Below are 20,144 nucleotides of genomic sequence, written 5' to 3'. Positions count from 1 at the left end.
CCTGTGAGCACACCTGATGACAGGGACCATTTTACTCTCCACCAGGGGGAAGAAAGGCTGGCTAGACATGGCGAAGGAGCTCCTCCTGAAATGTGATGCGCCAAGCCGGTCTTCTAAGGCTGCTCCTTGTCCTGCTCTGGTACTGGTGTACACTGTACATATGAGATCCTAAGAGGTGACACATAATCCTGGTCTTTACAACTGGCAGGGACAGAGAGAGTTCTTGCTGGGAGGACCTTCTTAGTACACAGCTGCACACATCACTGATCATTTCAGCAATGTCACAGGGTCAAACCCATGCTGGAGAGAGCACTTCAACTGGGCCTGTTGTGAACTATTCACCGGTAAAGCAGGCAGCGGGGGTGTCCACTGCAGAACGTCTCAGTGAGGGTGACAGGAATTGAGCAGGTGATGAGGCCTGTGCGGTATTTCCATCTCAGTCTGTCTTTAGCACTCCTGATACAATGAAGTCACTAAGACCAAAGGCAGTACATATAGTCTTTGCTCGGTTTGTCCTTTTTAGCCACGCCATTTCCCAGTTCGGTCTGACAGATATTTTATTCTTAGTTGTACATGACAACCAAGAAAAGCCAAAAAACTTTCAGACATTCATACAGCCAAGAATGCAACAATCTGAAGAAAGCAGACTTGCTGACATCTCAAGGCAACACCAGAGGTGGGGCACAAGGAGCAAGGGTGGGGAGCGGGGCTGGCTCAGTGAGCACAGAACTTCATATGCCAGAGTCACAAGATGCCTGAAGAGCAGTGGTGTTCACTCTGGTTTCGGGAAGAGCAGCCATTTCTGAGAAACCTCACTAGCAGGGCTCTTGTCCAAGAGCAAAAGCTTCTGTCTACACCAGTGGCTGAGGTCCACTCTTGCTCGGAAGTAAACGGATTTCAAACAGGACACACAAAGGCAACCAAGGGTGCTAAACAGCGGCCGCTGGGAAGGTGGCCAGCGATGTGACTTACTCATAGAAGCACACACAGGCTTGCCAGGCTGCAGACTGCTGTCCGTTCCTAATTATCCAGCCCAGCAGGAAGCAGATAGCTGTCTGTATGTTCTGACCCGACGTTTATCTGATGCCTGCTGTGGTAGGCACTGAGCCAGGGGCTGGGTTTTTTTGTTTTTTTTTTTTTTTTTTACAGACTTTAAGGCCATAAGACAGCAACACCAAGGCTCTTTTTCAGATGAGACGGGAACGAAGTATGTGACTGACTAACCACTGGGGTTTGTCATCCACCACAGAGGCCGACAGCTGCAAGGGTGCTTAGGCGTGCACACGTGTACTTCCCAGGACAGCGAGCTAACCATGAGAACCAGCTTTAAAGTCGGGGCCAGAGTTCAACATCTTTTTTTTTTTTTGGTTTTGTAGTCAATCCAGAATTCCTCAAAAAACTCCACAACAGGGATACAAATTTTCAACATATTTTATTGACTCAGGGGCCAAACATGGCAGCATTTGGTCAGTTATGAAAGGCACCTCATTGAGAAATACATCACAGTGTTGTCGGGCAATCCCAGTCCCAGGAGGTGAGGGGGACAATCCTTGGATGACTTAGCTTAAGACATTTTAGCTTTTCCCCCAACCCTTCCCTGTAGAGGACTGAAGCCGGGGCTTTACAGAGCCAGGCACACACACGCCACTGAGCTACACTCCTAGGCCTTGTTCAGTTATCTAAAAGGGTCCCGTGGATGAATGAAGGCAAGGTTTTAAGACTAGGGAGTGCTGAGTGGCTGAAGGCTTTGTCACTAGAGCAAGCAACTCTGAAGTCTTAAGTGTGGGATCTGTTTCCCCTTGCTCCCCACAATTCCAGGAGAGATGGTCTGCTGAGCGGCACCCATAACCTCACACCCCGTCTCTTCCATCCGCGCAGGTCAGTCTTCTCGCTTTATGGAGTGGGGAGCCCCCGGCAGTCAGCAGCCCCCTCCTCTGCACGGGATGCACAGGCCCAGCCTGACTGCTGTGCTCTGGGCCTGGGGATCCATGAGGTTCTTATGTAGAAGCTGAGGTCTCTTAGAGAGCATTAGCTTTGTGGTCCAGAGAAAAGCAGAGGCTGACTGCTTAAAAATAATACCATGTCTCCTTATCTGCACCAATGCACTCCAATCACAGTTTTTTTTTTTTTTTAAATTAATCTTTTCCCTTGCTTATACTTTAAAAATTCTCATCTATGTGTAAAAAAAAAAAACCTTACTAATTATAACACTGCCACTGTTCCAATCTTCTCTCGAGGAGCCCCTCCCCACCTCCCTCACCATCCATCCATCCTTCCTTCCCATGACCACCCTCTTCCCTCTGCCCAGCACCTAAGAGCAGGGATCCCACGGCGGGGAGATGAGCAGGGGTGCGGTCTCGCCTGGCCTTCTGTTACTAGGCTGAAATAGAGAGGAAACAACAAAGAACAAAATGGGTTTTTTAAAAAACAAACAAACAAACAAACATCAGGGAAGACTGGCATGCAACCAGACGCATCAAATCCTGGACATTCTCTGCCAGCTTTCTGAAAGCTCTCAGGCCTGCTGAGGCTACAACTCTGCAGTTAAAGCAAAAACACAATCCTGACCACCACCAGCGAGCAGGTTTTCCAGCTCTTACCTGAAGCCCAAATGTCACATGCCATTTGGTATATGTGCACACATGTGTGTGTGTAATATGTGTGTGTATATATGTGTATATACACATATATACACACACATATGTATATGGACAGGTGGCAAATGCCTGTGCAGAGATCAGTCACATTCAATCAGCAACTGCTCAGGGGCCTGGACTTAGAGGTCAAGCGTTTCCAGCTGCTCTAGGTCAGGAAAAGTCAACTGTGGGATGCAGAGCCACCCCTCCAGAGAAAGTCCCGCACAGAGCCAACCCTCTGCTCCAGAGCAAGTCCTGCCCAGGGCCACCCCTCCAGAGCAAGTCCTGCCCGGAGCCACCCCTCCAGAGAAAGAGCATGCATTCCTGCAGGCCCAGATGACAGTTTTGCTTTCATTCCTCTCCCTGTCCATTCCCAGCAGTCATGTGCTTTCCAGAAGCACACAAGGCCAGACTGGGTTTCGGTTAAGAGCAGACAGAATTAGCTTAAAGCCAGGGAAACAAGGCAGGGCAGTGGCAGCAGACACTTGGAGGCCAAAAGGGAAGCAGAGGGCCACGTACCCAGGAGCTTCCATGTGGAGACAAGCCCTCTGACAGATTCAGACAGTAGGAGAGCTCAGCCAGATGGGGACCAAGCACTTTAGAGTCAGTAGGAGGTTATGCTGCGGCAGGCGGCATTATTTACTGGCCACATCACTGACTTTCTAATGGCTTTTCCAGAGGCTGAAGGCTTTGAGGTCTCGTCACAGCAGCCCACTAATTTATCTGTTACAAAGCAACCAGAGACCAAAAGGCACAGAGCACAGACCATAGGACACTCATAATTATGGGAGCTAAGGTTACAAACAGAAACTTGTAATGGTCATAGGTGGTCTTGTTTTGGGGTATCGCTAGCCATCATAAAATATGGGGTAAAGGGTTAAATTTGAAAGGGATACATCTGATTTGGGTTTTATACCTCGTGTTTAAATAAATTTCTGATGGGAATGAATCCAAAGAGATTATCCCCAGTCACTGTTTGGCTCACCCCTGGAAACAGGCAAACAAAACAAACCTCCCTAAGTGGGTCTATCTGGGGAAACAGTCGTGGCCCTTCTCTGTTACCTAGCTCGACGTTCAGAGACAACCTGCACCCCAAAGGACCTTCTACCTGGCACAATTCTTTGACAACAGCTCACTGTGCAAAGGGAAGTCCCATGTTGTCTGAACTTTACAGCACCGTGATGTGGAACACAGAAACAGTCCAACCTCATCACTCTTCCATGTGGATGTCCTGTCCTAGCAGCCAGTGTCTGGAATGCGTAATGTCTTTTAAATTCCATTTAAGGGGAAAAAATTAATGATCCTATGCACCCACTGACTTGAGGTTTTTTGTTTCCTGTCAAGAATGTATATCAGGAACCATGACACTGCCTGACTTACACATGTGACCCCAGACGTGGGAGTCAGCTGCTTGTGGTAAGTACTATGAGGATTTGGAACTGGGGTGCCTGGCAGATAAGAGTGTGGCTAAGAGAGAGAGAGAGAGAGAGAGAGAGAGAGAGAGAGAGAGAGAGAGAGTGAGTGTGTGTGTGTGTGTGTGTGTGTAGCTAACAGCACAGGCTGCACAGGGAAGAAAATCTACTAAAACACATCTTGTTTAAAAAATGTTATAATGAAGCTGGACATAGAGGCGCACTCAGGCGGCAGAGACAGGCAGATCTTAGGAGTTCGAAACCAGTCTGATATAGCAAGTTCCAGGACAGATGGAGGTACACAGAAACCAGCTCAAGAAAAAAAAAAGTCATAATGATATATATATCTGATATCTAATGCCCTGTGTGCTAATTATTTTAAAACAATAAAAAGAAAAGTAAACAGCAGGTAAAACAAGATTCAGAATGTAAGAGTGAGCACACACTCACACCACCCACCCACCCACACACACACATAGATGAGTGCTGCACATATGAGACACATCAAGTAAGTGCTTTTTAATCAGTACATTAGAAGATAACCTTGCTTTCTGAGAAAGGAAGTTCCCTCCACCTTCCTAACCATCACCACCCACTCCTTTCACAGACTGGAAGGAGAGAGAGCCTTTAGACCCAACATTAGATAAACATGACCAGGTCTTTACATGTGGCTTTGGAGAAGGCTGCCAGGATGCTCGCAAACACGATGTCAGGGGTCTGGGACGCATCGATGGCGCAGTGAATGCCGCGTTTCCTGTAGTACTCCACGAGCGGAGTGGTCTGAGTGTGGTAGGCCTCCAGGCGGGTCTTCAAGGCTTTCTCGTTGTCATCTGACCTGCGGATCAGGGGCTCCCCAGTGATCTGAGAACAATACATCAGAAGCACAATAGTCAGCAAAGTTCTCTTCAGTGCTGGCTCCTGGAAACACTCTCCTGACTAGCCAACTGCTTAGACGGTCATGGTGCCAGGAAGGGACTCTTGTGACAGAGGACAAGCATAAAGCCACCTAAGAGAAAACTGTCCAGATCTGTCACCAGCTATCTCATTTACAAGACAGTGATATTTTCTGGTTAAGTAAAACCAACCAAGCCCTCCCTGAGTTTACATACATCATCTTTCATGGGCTCCTTTGGAGGGTTGAATTCCTCATGGTAGGACCGGCCACTCTTGGGGTGAATCAGCCTGCAAGACAGCAAGTGATCATGAGTCAGGTTGCCTGGAAATACCTCGGTACTCCAGGGGACTCGGGAATAACAAGCAGAGAAAGAGAAGTTGAATGGAAGACTTTAAATCAGCAGAGAACCCAGTCCTAGGAAAATGACTGGCCTTCTAGTGTAGGACCTGCTATAGCTACCTCTTGTACAGGAAAATGCCAAAGGCAGAGTGCTTTTTGCTTTGTCCAAGCATGAGGAGAGCTGCTGGCGGACCTACTTCATCCAGGTCTTGGAAGGACTCTGATGTCAGCACACGCAGCCATCCATTCTAGCCATACCTATTTGCTAAACAAGTTTGTAATTGCAACCAGAGTTTATGCTGAACCCAGTTGTTTACAAAGTGATGGGTCAGTCTCTGCCACAGCAGCACTTAGCAGAAACCAACAGCTACAAGAACCATGAAAGCCCCCTACAAGATTTGTACAAAGTGTTGGAGAGCTCAGGGTAACTAACCCTACCCTCTTCATCGTCGCCTTCTTTTCATTAAAGACAGGGCCGGGTACAGAGCCTGTGCCAGACTTGGGCTTAGGCTCCTTGTACTCATCCTCACAGAGGTCTGAGATCACAAGCTCGTGTCTGCTCAGGCTCCAGCCCCACAGATACCTTAGATCACAAGCACACTCTTGCTTGTACTGTTTTCTAATCTAATTTGGTTATAATGCAGACACATAAAAACACTTTATAGATAGCAGATGGTGCACACTCCTGTGACCCCACAGATAAATGACAGCCTAAGAAAGACCAGGCAGTGCTCAAGGCACTAGAGAAAGGGCGTATTAAAGCAATCACGAAGATGGATGGACACAGCAGTATATGCCCATGGTTTCAGTGACCAGGGACGCTGAAGTGGAGGAAATACTCTGGCCCAGGATTTTGAGACCAGCTTGGGCAACATAGATACCATCTTAAAGCAAAGAAGAAAAGGGGTCTGAAGCCTCATAGGAGGAACATCAATATGAACTAACCAGTACCCCCAGAGCTCCTTAGAACTAAACCACCAATCAAAGAAAACACATGGAGGGACTCGTGGCTCTAGCTGTATATGTACCAGAGGATGGCCTAGTCGGTCATCAATGGGAGGAGAAGCCCAAGGTCCTGTGAAGGTTCTATGCCCCAGTATAGGGGAATGCCAGGACCAGGAATGGGAGTGGGAGGGTTAGGGAGCAGGGGGAGAGGGGAGGGGATAGGGGATTTTCAGAGGGGAAACTAGCAAAGGGGATAGCATTTGAAATGTAAATAAAGAAAATATCTAATAAAAATGCATTATCAAAACAGACAAACAAACAAACAAGCAAGCAAGCAAGCAAACTGTGTATGGTAGCGCCCAGAATTTGGGAAAGCTGAGGTAGGGGAATTTCCATAGTTCAAGGCTAGCCTAGGCTACATAGTTGAGATCTTGTCTTAAAAATACAAACAAAACAAACAAAGTAAACTGACAGCAGCAGCAGATGGGGGCAGGCTCACTGGCATGCCACACCGAGCCCAAAGGTCTGAGCTCAGTCCCTGGGACCCACATGGAACAGAGAACTGACTCTTGGACTCTGCATGTGGTGTAGCATGCATGTACATGCCTCCCCCCAACACCACACATAAATAAATAAAATAGAAACAGGGTGAAGGATGGCTCAGCAGTTAAGCCTGCTGCTCTTGTAGAGAACCCCAGTTTGGTTTCCAGTACCCACGCTGGCAGCTCACAACTACCTGTGACTCCAGTGCCAGGATCAGGTGTTCTCACCTGTGGTCACCTGGAATCATGTACAGCGAACTAAGTCAAGAGCAGGCACTGAGAATGTGGCTGGTGGCTTCATCTGTATTGAATCCCACTAAGCAGCAATCTCCTGATTGGGGATGGCCACACAAAGAAGAAAACTGGACACCCAGGAAGAGGAGGCAGGGCCATACTCTGAACTCAGCCAGTCCTGAGCTCTGTATTTTCTTTGTTATTGCTGGGTGGGCGTTTTTGCTTGTTTGTTTGAAATAAGGACTGTAAGATATGTAGCCCTGGCTGTCCTGGAACATGCTATGTAGACCAGGCTGGCCTCAAACTCAGGTCCATCCAAAAGCCTGACCAGACCTGACAAGCTGTACTTTCTTAATTCCCCGCTATTTAACTGAGAACTTGTCTCCTCATGAGGGTCTGCGCAGAGCTTCCTACCACCTTTTGGTGTGTCTGTTTCGCCTAGGACTTTTCAGTGGCTCAGAGGCTGGGGAGAACATATTTTGTCTATTAAATGGGAAGTTGTATTTATACTGTTGAAGTTCTAGCCATAAAGTGATACTGCATTTCAATCACAGCATATTTTGGGGAAGATAAGATGACCAATTTACATTCGATAAGGAGGAAGGGGTAATGGTGGGGCTGGGGTGACAGAACAGAAAACTAGCTGTAGTGAAGCTACACAGTGATGCAGGCTTGTGACAGCAAGTACTTATGGTAGAGTTGGGTCCTTCACTATGTGAGCCCTGAAAAGCTCTCTCTGGTGGATCCACCACAGAAGCAGCATCCAGTAGGATGCGGGGAAGAGGAGAGCACTGGCTTCTGGGCTCAGCTGAAGCATCTCTGCAAAGGACTAGGGGCAAAATAGTGGACCATTGGCATTTATCTTCTGGAGAAGGGGGTGGGGCGGGGCGGGGGCGGGGCCTGGGCTGCAACAAACACAACCCTCTTTCCTCCGTATGCCTAGGCTGCCACTCAAAAACCCAGCCAGACTCCCCCAGCCCTGATTATACACACTATGCTACTCTTTAGCCATTTAGAAACACCATTTCTAAGAACACAAGGCATATACCCATGAAGAAAACCAAAGGTAGATGGGAGAAAGCCTGATCTCCCAGCTCTCTACAGGCAGGGCCACACACAGCACAACTGAATCAGCCCATGAGCCACTGGGTCTGGTGGGCAGTGATCAGGCTAGGCTTCTCCACTTACCTGTAGGGTGACAAGTCTAGAGCAGTGGCTTTCAACCTTCCTAATGCTGTGGCCCTTTAATACAGCTCCTTGTGGGCTGGTGAGGTGGCTCAGCGGGTAAAAGCACTGACTGCTCTTCCAAAGGTCCTGAGTTCAAATCCCAGCAACCACATGGTGGTTTATAACCACCTGATATGAGGTCTGATACCCTCTTTTGGTGCATCTGACAGCTACAGTGTACTTATAATAATAAATAAATCTGGGCTGGTGAGATGGCTCAGTGGGTAAGAGCACCCGACTGCTCTTCCGAAGGTCCGAAGTTCAAATCCCAGCAACCACATGGTGGCTCACAACCACCCGTAATGAGATCTGATGCCCTCTTCTGGAGTGTCTGAAGACAGCTACAGTGTACTTACATATAATAAATAAAAATAAATAAATAAATAAATAAATAAATAAATAAATAAATAAATAAATCTTTATATATCAGCTCCTTGTGTTGTGGTGACCCTCAACCATAAAAATATTTTCATTGCTACTTCATAGCTGTAATTTTGCTAATTTTAGGAGTTAGAGTAATGTAAATATCTGTGTTTTCTGATGGTCTTAGGTGACTCCTGTGAAGGGGTCATTTGACTCCCAAAGCAGTTGAGACCCGCGGGTTCAGAATCACTGTTTTAAACCCTTGTCCTTTCATCCACAAGTGAGTTGCTATTGGACCTCAGGGCAGTGACCCCAGAGAGTCAACTGCTAAGATACTTAGGATATCAGAGGGCCAACAGCAAACATGTGAAAAACAGGAACTCAAACCTCTGTGAACCGAGTCTCAAAAGCCCAGAGTAATAACTGAAGGTCACCAGAGCTGAGGTCACAGGGAAATCCTTGGTTGCCCTTGGTTCTTGCCTCATCTTCCACCCATCAGCAAGGCAGAGTCTGAGTCCTACCGGTACCACAGCTGCTGCGTACGCCTGGATAACTCCTCACTAGTCTGGCATACCCGTGAGGCACGGGGTCTTCTGAGGAGGAGGCACACTCCCTCCTGCCTCCTCTGACATCCTGCAGCTTGTTCTTGGGATTCTCACTCACTCCTTGCCCCTCTCCCATCCAGTCAGAAGTCTCCATCATGTCATGTGACTATGAGCAGACTCCCACGTGGGGTCCTTATCTGCCCCCCCAACCCCAGTTTATAGTGAGCACCAAGGTAATATGTTCAGAATGCTGCCTTTGCCCCACTACCTCAGGGCTCCAGATCGTGTGAGGACTCCTAAGCTCTGTGAAGCCCGCTCCTCTCAGCGCGGCAGAGCTCCCTCTCACCCATGCTTTCGTCCCAACGTTCATTCTGCCCCTCCAGCTTCCAACGCACACCTCCTACTGTGTGACCCGCAAGTCTGCACCCTGAGTCCCTCCCATAACCTACACTCATTCCCGCTTCTTTTCCTTCTGGAAAATCGTCACTGAAATTATCCTCATTCGGAAGGTTGAGTGGACGGCCTACTTCTCCTCAGCAGCCTTCTCCATCTCCCCAGGCTCTCTTCTTTCTACCACAACAAACGGCCAGAGCCACCCATATTTCATACATGACTCTGAGATCAGAACTAGGCCTCACTGTACTATTCTCTAAGAGCTCATGAACTCACATTACGAGACCCAGACAAGATCAGTTAGCCAACATTCTAGCATGGGCCAGGAGGGGCGCGTGAGCTCCCTACTTCTAGCTGGGGAGCTATGAAAGCCAGTTTCTTTAAGGGTATGACCCACACTCCAGTGGATGACCCCATATCCATAATTATATTACCAGCACAAATTGGTGGGTCATTATTAAAAGGGGAAGAGGGTTTGTTTATAAGGCTAGAGGGATGGATCTGGGAGGAATGGGGGATATATATGATCAAAATGTATGAAACTGCTTTTCTTTAAGCCTTTACCTTCCATACTCTCATCTCTAGCCTTCCTTCTCTCTCCCCCTTCCCCCTTCTCTCCACATGGCCATGGCTGGGCCTCTCTCCCTCTTTCTATCTTCTCTCTTTCCCCCTGCCTTTCTACAATAAAGCTCTAAAACCATAAAAAAAAGTATGAAATTCACAAGGAATGAATGAAGAGTATCATTATCAATAGAAGAAACATGCCTAGACAGAGATGTTGTGTGACTCTGAAGCGTATGCTCTTCTCTGCACGTCCCCACCCACGCCACCACAGCAGCGCATATATATTGATGCTCAAGATCCAAACACCTGCAAATGGCACCAAGCGAGCTTCTGCCCCACAAAGCTGGAGAAGCACAAAAGGATGTTCAGGGACACTCACCTCCCAGTGATCCTCCGGATCAGCAGCGAGTCTTGGATGCTGAACTCAATGACTGAATCGAGCTTCTCTTTCCTCTTCTCCATGAGGTCATCAAGCTGTAAAAGAGCATGTGACCCACCTAAGCTTGATCAGACCCATCTCCTCAGAGTGAGGAATACAAAGGGCCGGCACTCGCCTTCATGCAACAGCGACACAAACACTACCTACCATTTCAGCCTGCCTCACAGTCCGAGGGAAGCCATCTAGAAGAAAGCCATTTTTGCACGAAGGAGTCTCCAAATTCTTCTCAATTAGCTCCACAACCATTTCGTCACTCACCTAGAAGAAAAGAGCCTCGGGTTCAAACCTGTCAAGTGGGTGATATACCTCAAACACAAGGTCAAAGTGTATTGTGATATGACGTGCTACTGAACAGCAAGTCAGCTTGACTCAACAGAAGCAAAAGCAGAGGAAATGTCGGGGGCCTCCATGTCAATTTGGGTCTTAAATGTATGCCCTTGAAGCCTATGTGTGGAAGGCTCGATCTTTTAATCAAGGCTGTATTTTTGAACTTTATCGAGTGCTATGCAGGCAGGGTGGCACGTGTGTGGAGCCAGTCCTCATCTTCCACCTTTGCACAGGCTCAGCACTGAGCTCAGGCCATCAGACTTGTGCAGAGCACACCTGTACTGCTGAGCCATCTTGCTTGAGCAGTACACACTCTAGTTCATTCTCTGCCTCTACAGGGTACACCGCTTTGCTCTACCTTGTCTTCTGCAATGGTTCTACATAGGCCCAAAAGCACTGGCACCAAGCAACCTTGGACTGCAACTGAGCTAAAACAGCACTCTCTTCTTCAGCTGGATTCTCTTGGGTATTTATCACAGCAATGCAAAGGTGGCCAGGGCAGGCTGCTGCTGCATTATTCACCTGCATAGTTCTGTAGTGGCCAGACGTGGCTCTCCCCTTGGAACTCTAATGTCTTTCAATAAACCTGGTAAGGGAAGAGGGATCCATAGTCTGTTGTCAGCAACAAGCTGCCCTCAAGATGATGAGAGTACCCGGCAGAGACATCACGGGAAAAACGGAAGGGATTGGTATTGGACCAGAATGTGGGAAAGTACCAACCTCCCCTGATTTTCAAGACCGTTAGACTGACAGTATCATGACTGACAGGTGGACGTGGTATTTACTGGGACTGTCTAAGACTGGGAAAGAATTGCACTGAATTGGCAATACTGGATCAGAAACAAGGAAATGAAAAGCCACCACAATGTAGTCCAAGCCTCTACAAAAATCCCACCGAAACCCTCTCAGAGCATTAAAGGAACTTTCTCCCAGAGCCTTTAAAAAGAGAAGAGTTGCCGCCTGTATTACACACAGTAAAGGCTGCCAACCTTGGCAACTACAGCTTTCATCTTCAGGAGGAGCTGTGAACTTGGGGACAAAGTGCAGTCTGCAACTGTAGGCGGAGATAGGCAACATCCCAATTTCCTCTCACACACAACTTTCTGCCAAAACCTAAAGTCCAAGTTATCTCCCCTCCTGGCTTGATTCATGGCCCTCACTGACATAAAAGGGAAGCCAGGAAGCAGTGTTTGGACAGACATGGTGTGGCACCACTCAGTTTTGCTCTGGGGCCTCCAGACCTAACAGAGGTAATGTGGGGGGATAAAGCAAAGTTCAGATTCCAGCCAAGCGACATACACAGAAATGAGGGACCAGAGGAACAAGGCATGGTGGCCATGCCTGCAATCTCAGCCTAGGAGTCTAAGCTAAAGGCCAGCATGGGACACATGGCAAGTGCCAGGCCAACCAAAGTCACATGCCAAATCTTGCTTCAAAAGCAACGGCTCATGGGTAGTAGTGCCTGTTACCAAAGCCTGAAAACCTGAACTTGAACGCAGAGGACATGGTGAAGGAGAGGACTGATCCCCCAAAGTAGTCCTCATGCCACCTGAATGCTGGGCCAGGCAAATGCACACATGACAGCGTGTAATTTAGAAAATCAAACACAGGAACAAAGCAAAGGGTGGGAAGAACTGCAGGGTGGCTCGGTGTTACAGCACCTGCCTACTGGGCTCAAGAACAAAATGACTTCTGAAAGGATTACCAGATGTCATGTTATTCTAGAATAAATGTTAGAAGCAAGACCTGGCCTCAAGCAAACATTCGTCAGCTCACTGTGTTTGTCAAATCAGGCCGGCTACTGGCTTATTCCATAGGATCACTTTTTCACACCCGCCAAGAAACTCCCTTGTTAGAAATACAGAGCAGTGAGCCCCAAGAGAGCCCCTTAAAACCATTTCTGCGGTCTCCCGAGTCTTCTTTTGCATATGAGCCTAAGTTTTGTCCTAGGAAGAGCAGTTTCAATTTGTTATGTCCAGTGTGGGTAAATTATGAAAAGCATTAGCACAAAGCATCCTCAAGAACATAGTGAACACACGGGAGGAGCTGGCGGAAAGGGGGTGGGGGGAAATGATGTCATTACATATGTGTGTTTATGTACACATATATTGTTTGTTTTGAGAGAAGGTCTCACTGTATAGCCCTGGATGACCTCAAACTCAAATTCAGAGAACTGTCTGCTTGTTTCTCAGTAATGGGATTAAGTTTGCCACCACGTCTGGCCAGTACACAGATGCACGCACGCACCCACATTTAAGTTTTAGGATTTATTATTTTATGTATACGCACACATGTCTGCATGCCTGGTGTCTGCTGAGGTCAGAAGAGAAGGTCAGATCTCCTGGGACTGAAGTTACAGGTGCCTGTGAGCTACCATGTGGATGCTGGGAATCAAACCCAGATCCTCTGACAGCACAGTCAGTGCTCTTAACTCTGAGCCACCTCTCTAGCCCTTGAAATGAGTACCATGAACAGGGCTGGGAAGATGGTTGTGAAAAGAGCTTGCCCGTGCACACAAAATAATAAAACCATTCAAGTAAGTTGTGAGGAGATCGTAACTCCGGAATAAACCAGACACTGCTGCTCTGTGCTGCAGGTTCCTACTACACGCCAGTCTGTTAGAAGCACTGGCACACAGGACTACCCCAGAAGACTTCCCACGACAGGAAATGCTCTGTGCCTGCACTGGCTGGTGAAGTCGTCTATGATGAATGAGGAGGGAAATGTTTAAAGGTGTCAAAGCCAAGCAGCCGCAGCAGCTGGGGGCACCATTCTGGAACCAGGAAAAGGAAAAGCAATGCTCCCAGTACGACCAAACCTACCAGTTTCCCTGCATCCATTGTCGCCTTCAGCTTTTTTCCTAGCTCTGAGCCAGAAGCTACCATGGCTCTCAGCATGTCCCCGGTGGCCAAATGACAGACACAAAAGTTTTCAGCCAGTTTGGGTGCCTGTGGAGCCAAAGACAAAAACCAAGAAAGAGTTAACACTGCAGGCTGTGGATATGAACCTGGCCCTGGCATTTCCTGGCTGTGTGAACTTAATCAAATGTCTACTTTCTTATTTCTAATGGGAATAAAAGCATGTTACCTTTCATTCCAATGTAAAGCAACAGCGGGGTTATTGTGAGAATTATATGACTACGTGATAATGCACGTAAAGTACCTGGATACCGTCATAAATACTAGCTATCCCCGCTAACGGCACCACTGAAACACAAGCTTTTACATTCCTGTGAAAACCAAGAACAAACTCAGCAGCCATGAAATACTTCCCGTAGCTGCCATGATTCTTAGAAAAGCTTATTTTATAAAGCAGACGGACCAAGGCGTGGCTGAGTATCTGACACGGGGTGGGGGTGGGGGGTGGATAATTGTTACTGCGGTATCTGCCACAGAGGGAATCTATTACTGTGGTGTGCTTTGGCCAATAGGCCTGGCAGCTGGGGGAGTCAAGGCAGAACTGTGGCAGTACCCTGGTGACATCAAGCACCGTCTCCCAGACCCAGAGCTGTTTCTACATCTGTTTAATATGGGACACGATCCACTCAGAAAGTGGCTGTGCAGGCTGATTGTCTCTATAGCAACCATCTTACATCAGTTTTAGGAGGGGTTCCTATTTGTTTTGTGACCAGGTTTTACTACGCAGCTCAGGCTGGCCTCGTGACCCCCCCACCCCCCCACCCCCGCTATATGGCTTGAGGAGTTACTTCTTTCTGGGTTTTAAATCTCTGAGAGGCAAATAATCCGTGTAACCTATCCCACATGATTCTCCGTCGGACCCGCACAAGCAAAGCGCAGCGAGCACTGGCCGGCACTTACTCAGCTGGAAAGAAGTATTTGTTCATGCCTCTTTCATGAACCCTGAAGTCAAGGAAGACAGAGAAGAAACAGGAGACAGACTCAGAAGCTCACAGGTTGTGCTGGAATACACATAGCTTGGTGGTCACACACACACACACACACACACACATGTGCGCGCATGTGCACACGGCCCCCCATCGCCACACATTTAGATCTCTCCACTACAATGTCAAACGAACACACGAGGGCACTCAGAGTCTGGTGTGGTTTAAATGGAAAAAGGTCTTGGATACTCTAGATCTGCTGTGCCCTCACAGGCGCTCAGCTTTCCGTTCAGTGGTTTATAGAGGTAGAAGCTGGGATCCTTGTTTAAACTAGTTCACTGGGTGTTTTCTCGGGTGCATGAGACAAACGACCGATGGGACTCCATGCAGGAAATTCTGGTTTGTGAATCACAGACTGATTCCACTGAGGTGAAGAAATCACCTCCCAGGGAAATGGAACCCAGTGAGACGGATTTAGAGACAGCACCCGTGACGATGCAGGTCAGCAATGGCTGACTACGGAAAGTCGGCTGCACTGTGGACACACACCCAGGGACTGGAGCTTCCTGCCAATCAACTCTGTGTTTATTAAAATTAACTTGAGTGGATAAATCCCAGAAGCCAGGGTTAAACACCGGAGAGAAAAACTGCTCTGGTAACTCAAGTGTTCCGTGGCTACCCCCAGTGGTAGGCTGCTAAGTCACTTCTGGGTGACTCTAAAGCTGCAAGAACACACCCCACAGCCAGGTGCAAGACTCTGCCTTAGTTTACTGCTGGTCATGTGGGAGCACACACCCCGCCCTACCACGCCCCACCCGTGAAGAGTAGGAACGGGCTGGAATTCAGCCAAAGACACTCAATTGCCCTGTCATATGGGGCTGGGGAGATAGTACAATTGGAAAGTCACTTGCTTTGTAAATACAATAGCCTGAGCTCTAACTCCAGAACCCACGTACAACAACCTGGTTGTGGTGATGCGTGCTTACAATCCCACCACTGGGGAGTCAGACAGACAGACTCAACTGGCCAGTTAGTCTCATCTATGTGATCAGGCTAGTGAGAGATCTGTCTTAAAAAAAAAAAAAAAAAAAGGTGTCCACCGAGCCATCTCCTAGCCCAGAAAATTTTAAGGAAATTAGCCGTGTTGACATGAATCATGTAATATGGAATTATACCGGTACAAAGGAAGTGGTGGGAAGGGAACATAAATCTCACTGGGCAGGTCAGGAGCAAAGAGCTGCTAATGTGGACTGGGCACCGTATGTAGATAAGGGGATTCTATGAAGGGATCAGCCAACGCAGAAATACCACTCAGCTACAAGTGGCTCCTGCCACACCGGAATGGAAGGCCACTGCTCTCAGAGCTTCTGATCCTCACAAGAAAAACGAGTTGCGATTTCTTGTTTAAATTTCCCAACTGAAAACATTCCATAGTCAACCCATTACGTGGAAAGCTGACAAAGAGGGGGAACAGAGCAAGCATTTAAATGGACGTCATAAACCACGCTGGACGAGTGAGCACCTAGGGGGTGGGAAGTTTCCACCAGCAGGGATGCACGCTTGGAATCCCATGCTTAGGAAGCCGAGGAATGAACACCTTGAGTTTCAGGCCAGCGTGGGCTGAGACCTGCTGAGACCTGGTCTCAAAAAAGCCAGAGGGAGGGACAAGGGAAGAGAGAAGAAAAGAGATATTTCAGCTAAGGAGGGGAAAGGAGTAATACAACCAGAATAGTATTGTTTTTGCCGTCCATAATTAACTGCAAGGCTTAGGCGACAGATAGTAACAGCTCCTAAGCCCTCACAGACAAATGGGAGTGGAAAGTGTCCAACCGAAGGCCAGGACACGACAGTGCCCCGGGGAAGGCAGGCCAAGAAACAGAATCTGATAAACTGGACGCAACAGACAATATCTGCAGGAAATGGAAGAGAGGAAGATGTTAAACACACCAAAGGAATATAATGGAAAATTCCCAGAAAAGGAACAATATTCTCAGGACAAGTTTCTTCCCCAAAACTATACCATAAAGAAATGGAACAGGGCAGGCAGGCGAGATGGCTCGGCACCCATACCAAGCCTGGTGTCTTGAGTTCAACACGAGGGAGCCACGTGGTGGAAGGGGAGAAATGAGGGAAAGTTGTCCTTTGGCCTCCACATGTGCACTCACACATCACACACCCTTGCACACAGGCTGAACACTCGTTTTTAAAGGCTAGGAAAAAACAAACCAGAAAGACTTAAAATTATGTGTGAGACTGATAGAAATTTGAACATTATTATTATTATTATTATTATTAAAATCTGTTAACAGTTTTAGGGGCTATTGAACTTATATATTTTTAAAAAGATTTTGTTGTAGAGATACTAAAATATATTATAAAACAGCTATGGAGCCTGGAGCTCCTTTAGTATAACCTGTAGGGAGTGTGGATGGGAAAGCGATGGCCGCCATCAGCTGAGGATTACCAGGGCCTATTATGCCACTCTTGTGCTCCCTGTGGTACTGACGACTCGAGCTCACACAGCTGGGTAAATGAACTGCCAGCGAACAGATTCTCAGCCCTGCTAATTTGCAGCTCAGGCTGATTTCAATCTTAGCCCAGCTAGGACTTGAACCTGTGAGGCTCCCACAGTAGCTAAGCTTGTGCCTAGCCTCTTCTGTGTATTTAAAACTTACAATGGAGAGTTTGTGTGTGGGGTGTGTCCAGGCAGAGCGTTCTTCTAGGCTACCACTCTGTGGGCTTTGTGTGAACTTTTGTTCCGCACTACGAAGCTACAACTACCGGTGTTTTTATGGCTCCTGATAAGGAAAGGGAAGCGGACGGAGGTTAAGCGAGTGCCCTGTATTTTCTGAAGTCCCAGCTCTTAGTTTTGTGTTCTCAGATACAGGGTCTCACTCTGTAGCCAGGCCAGCCTTTAAACTTTAGCTGGGCTATCATCAAATTTGACTTTAGTCTCCTCCTGCCTAAGTCACTGGGACTACAGACAGACATGAGCATCCATATTCATCCTTCAAGCCAAACTTCTAATCATTGCACAAAGCCGTCTTGGACCAACTTCCATGATTCTCGCACTGCCTTCCATGAGCCCACGGCACATGGTCCTCCCAGATCTGAATGAATCAGCTTCATGCTGCTGCACTACACCTGAGCTGGGGGCAGAGAGAGATGCCACTGAGTGGTCAGCGTTCACAGCTGTCACGCGCCCTGCCACCAGCTAGGAATGTGTGGGTGCTCTCAATATAAAAGCCATCATCTTCCAATGTCTTTGTAAGCTTTACATTTTCTAGGTAGAAACACTGAGAAGTTACATACATAGCGTTCTACATGCACAGATATACACACATATACGTAGACTGTACAGCCCGAGATGCTGATCTGCTTGCCAAAATACTGAGAACTTGGCAAACAGAACAGGTGACGTGGGTACACAGGTGACATAGGTACACAGGTGACATGGGTTCACAGGTAAAGTAGCTTGCCGTCAAGTCTGACGGTCCGAGTTCGATCCCTGGGCTCCACATGGTAGAAAAAAGAAAATGATTCCAGCAAGTTGCACTCTGACCTCCACGTATGCATCACGGCACGCATGTCCCCACACACTCTTTCTCTACGTCCCTGCGCACACACACACACACACACACACTCTCCCACCTTATGTGTGACAGAGAGAGAGAGAAGGAGGGAGGGAGACGGAGGGAGACAGAGGGGAGGTATCTTTAAAAACATAACAATAAACTCAGCAGTGCTGTGAAGAGGGAGGACAGCACTCATTTGCTTGGGAACGCAACCTTGAAAGAATTCCCTCTTTAGAGCATAGTGATCATCAAAGCTTGGGGTCTGATGGGGAGGTAGAGTTGAGGGGTGGGTGGTTGTGGCCAAAGGCTGGGCAAGAAAGTGACACCAACGGCCCACCATATGAGCTTCCAAGCCCTACGTGCCAGCATAAATCCCAGCCCTGATCTATGGCCCAGATGCCAAGCAAGGGAGGCTCTGCAGTGGGGCAGAAGGCAATCCTTGAGGCCTCTGTGAAACCGATTTCACTAACTTTGAAAAGTCACTGGACCTCTACACCTGTTTTCTTACCTGTTGATCTAGCACGTTAGCGGCCCTCAATTGCTCAATTACAACCATCAGAGCCATCTCATGCTGCTCCATGAGCACTCCCTGCCCCACTCACAACCCCCCATGATGCCCGTGGCTTATGAACCGAATCTATACATTCACCTCCAGTTTTCTGGCCAGCTGGAAAGGTTTTCTCCCATCCCCCCACCCCCAACAACACTGGTGGCTCCCGCGGCTCATGCCTCACTCTTGGCAGAACGCCTCGATAGGCATACACCAGTAACCACTCTGCCCCACGTGGAGACTTCTTAGTACCCCTAATCATTAGCCATTAAAAAAATTAAAAGTTTCACCCCCTTATGCCTAGAAATTATCCCTGACTCAGGGCAATACGCTCTCAACTCCGAGGGCGACTTGGTCACAAAGCTTTCTCCCATTCGGGCCTGTGATCCAGAGCTTCAGCCTGGGGGATCGCCCTGCCTTTCACAATTTTCAAGTAACAGTCCCTGGATGCCCTAACACGATCCTGGGTTCCCCCAAGAACCTCCACCCAGCCTCCCCCTTACTGCGACTGGGACCCTCCCCTAAACACCGCGCCACAACTGGAGACCCCGCGAGGGTCCCTGCAGGCCAGGGCTCACCACCCAGCTCCGGGGCGGGAAAGGAGCTTCCGGCTCTCCGACCGCCCTGACCTTGTAGCTTCTCGGGCTCCACCGCCCGACACGGAACCGACACTCACCTGCGTCCCCTTGCCAGCCCCGGGCGGCCCCAGCAACACGGCCCGGATGCCCTTCGGAATCTCCGGTTCGGAAGCCAACACGTTGGGAGCCATGTCTTCCAAAGCTTCACTCCAACAGCCAGCCGCACACCTCACAGGTCTAGCGCTTCCAGGCCAGCGTACATCCTACTCCGGGCTCACACTGGTCGCTCGCCGCATCCGTCAACCCTCTCTACCCGCCCCCGAACTTGACGGGCACTTTCATTTACCAATCGTACGACGAGACTAAGAAAATTCTGTTTCCGATTGGGCAGAATTGGGAACGAGGAAGAGGCGGGCCAGCCTGGGAAGAGCTGGGGCAACAGAGCGCGTGCGGCTCTCGGCTGGTGTATGGAGTGGGCGGGAAAAACGAGAAGGAAGCCTGGAGCGGGTGAAGTTCTAGTTTGGCCTTTGACAGTTAATAACTCCAGAGTCTCTGTTTGAGCCCCGTAAAATTGCCTGTGAGAGTGTAAGTGGGTAAAATCACTCCCAGGAAACAAATTGGCAATAACGTAACCTTTGGACCAGTAATTCCACTTCCAAGAATTCAAAGGCAGAAACAAGGAATATGTAATGAGTTCCTGACAAAGATGTTGATGTCTAATAATAAGATTGGTTAA

The 20,144-nt window shown here is 48.4% G+C and overlaps 1 protein-coding gene across 3 annotated transcripts; it reads right to left on the bottom strand.

Moving 5' to 3' along the window:
* Positions 1 to 1,413: 1,413 nt before the first annotated feature.
* Positions 1,414 to 19,719, bottom strand: Ak2 (adenylate kinase 2). 3 transcript variants are annotated; one of them, NR_138540.1, is made up of 7 exons: positions 19,507 to 19,719; positions 13,684 to 13,809; positions 10,682 to 10,792; positions 10,475 to 10,569; positions 5,158 to 5,230; positions 3,156 to 4,909; positions 1,414 to 2,380 (listed from the first exon to the last, which is right to left on the bottom strand). NR_138540.1 is itself a non-coding variant. In NM_016895.4 (7 exons), the coding sequence occupies exons 1-7, from the start codon at positions 19,597 to 19,599 to the stop codon at positions 2,376 to 2,378; spliced, it is 699 nt and encodes a 232-aa protein (NP_058591.2). In that variant the 5' UTR covers positions 19,600 to 19,719; the 3' UTR covers positions 1,414 to 2,375. The 3 variants fall into 3 exon arrangements, 2 of the variants coding, with proteins under 2 accessions (NP_058591.2, NP_001029138.1); NM_016895.4 differs by having other exon boundaries at positions 4,714 to 4,909; NM_001033966.4 differs by lacking the exon at positions 1,414 to 2,380 and having other exon boundaries at positions 4,220 to 4,909.
* Between the last annotated feature and the right edge of the window lie 425 nt (positions 19,720 to 20,144).

The sequence above is a fragment of the Mus musculus genome, chromosome 4 (assembly GCF_000001635.26).
Source record: "Mus musculus strain C57BL/6J chromosome 4, GRCm38.p6 C57BL/6J".
In the NCBI taxonomy this organism is placed as follows: Eukaryota; Metazoa; Chordata; class Mammalia; order Rodentia; family Muridae; genus Mus; species Mus musculus.
The sequence above is the reverse complement of the archived record's forward strand: the minus strand, read 5'-3'. Positions and strand labels throughout refer to the sequence as shown.

What these genes read in the sequence shown, in the direction of transcription:
- Ak2 (NM_001033966.4), bottom strand. Translation starts at nt 19,599, where the DNA reads ATGGCTCCCAACGTGTTGGCTTCCGAACCGGAGATTCCGAAGGGCATC. An exon ending in GGGCTGGCAAGGGGACGCAG is followed by an intron (nt 13,810 to 19,506) that starts GTGAGTGTCGGT and finishes TTGGCTCCACAG; the next exon opens with GCACCCAAACTGGCTGAAAA. An exon ending in CTGTGAGGCAGGCTGAAATG is followed by an intron (nt 10,570 to 10,681) that starts GTAGGTAGTGTT and finishes GCTCTTTTACAG; the next exon opens with CTTGATGACCTCATGGAGAA.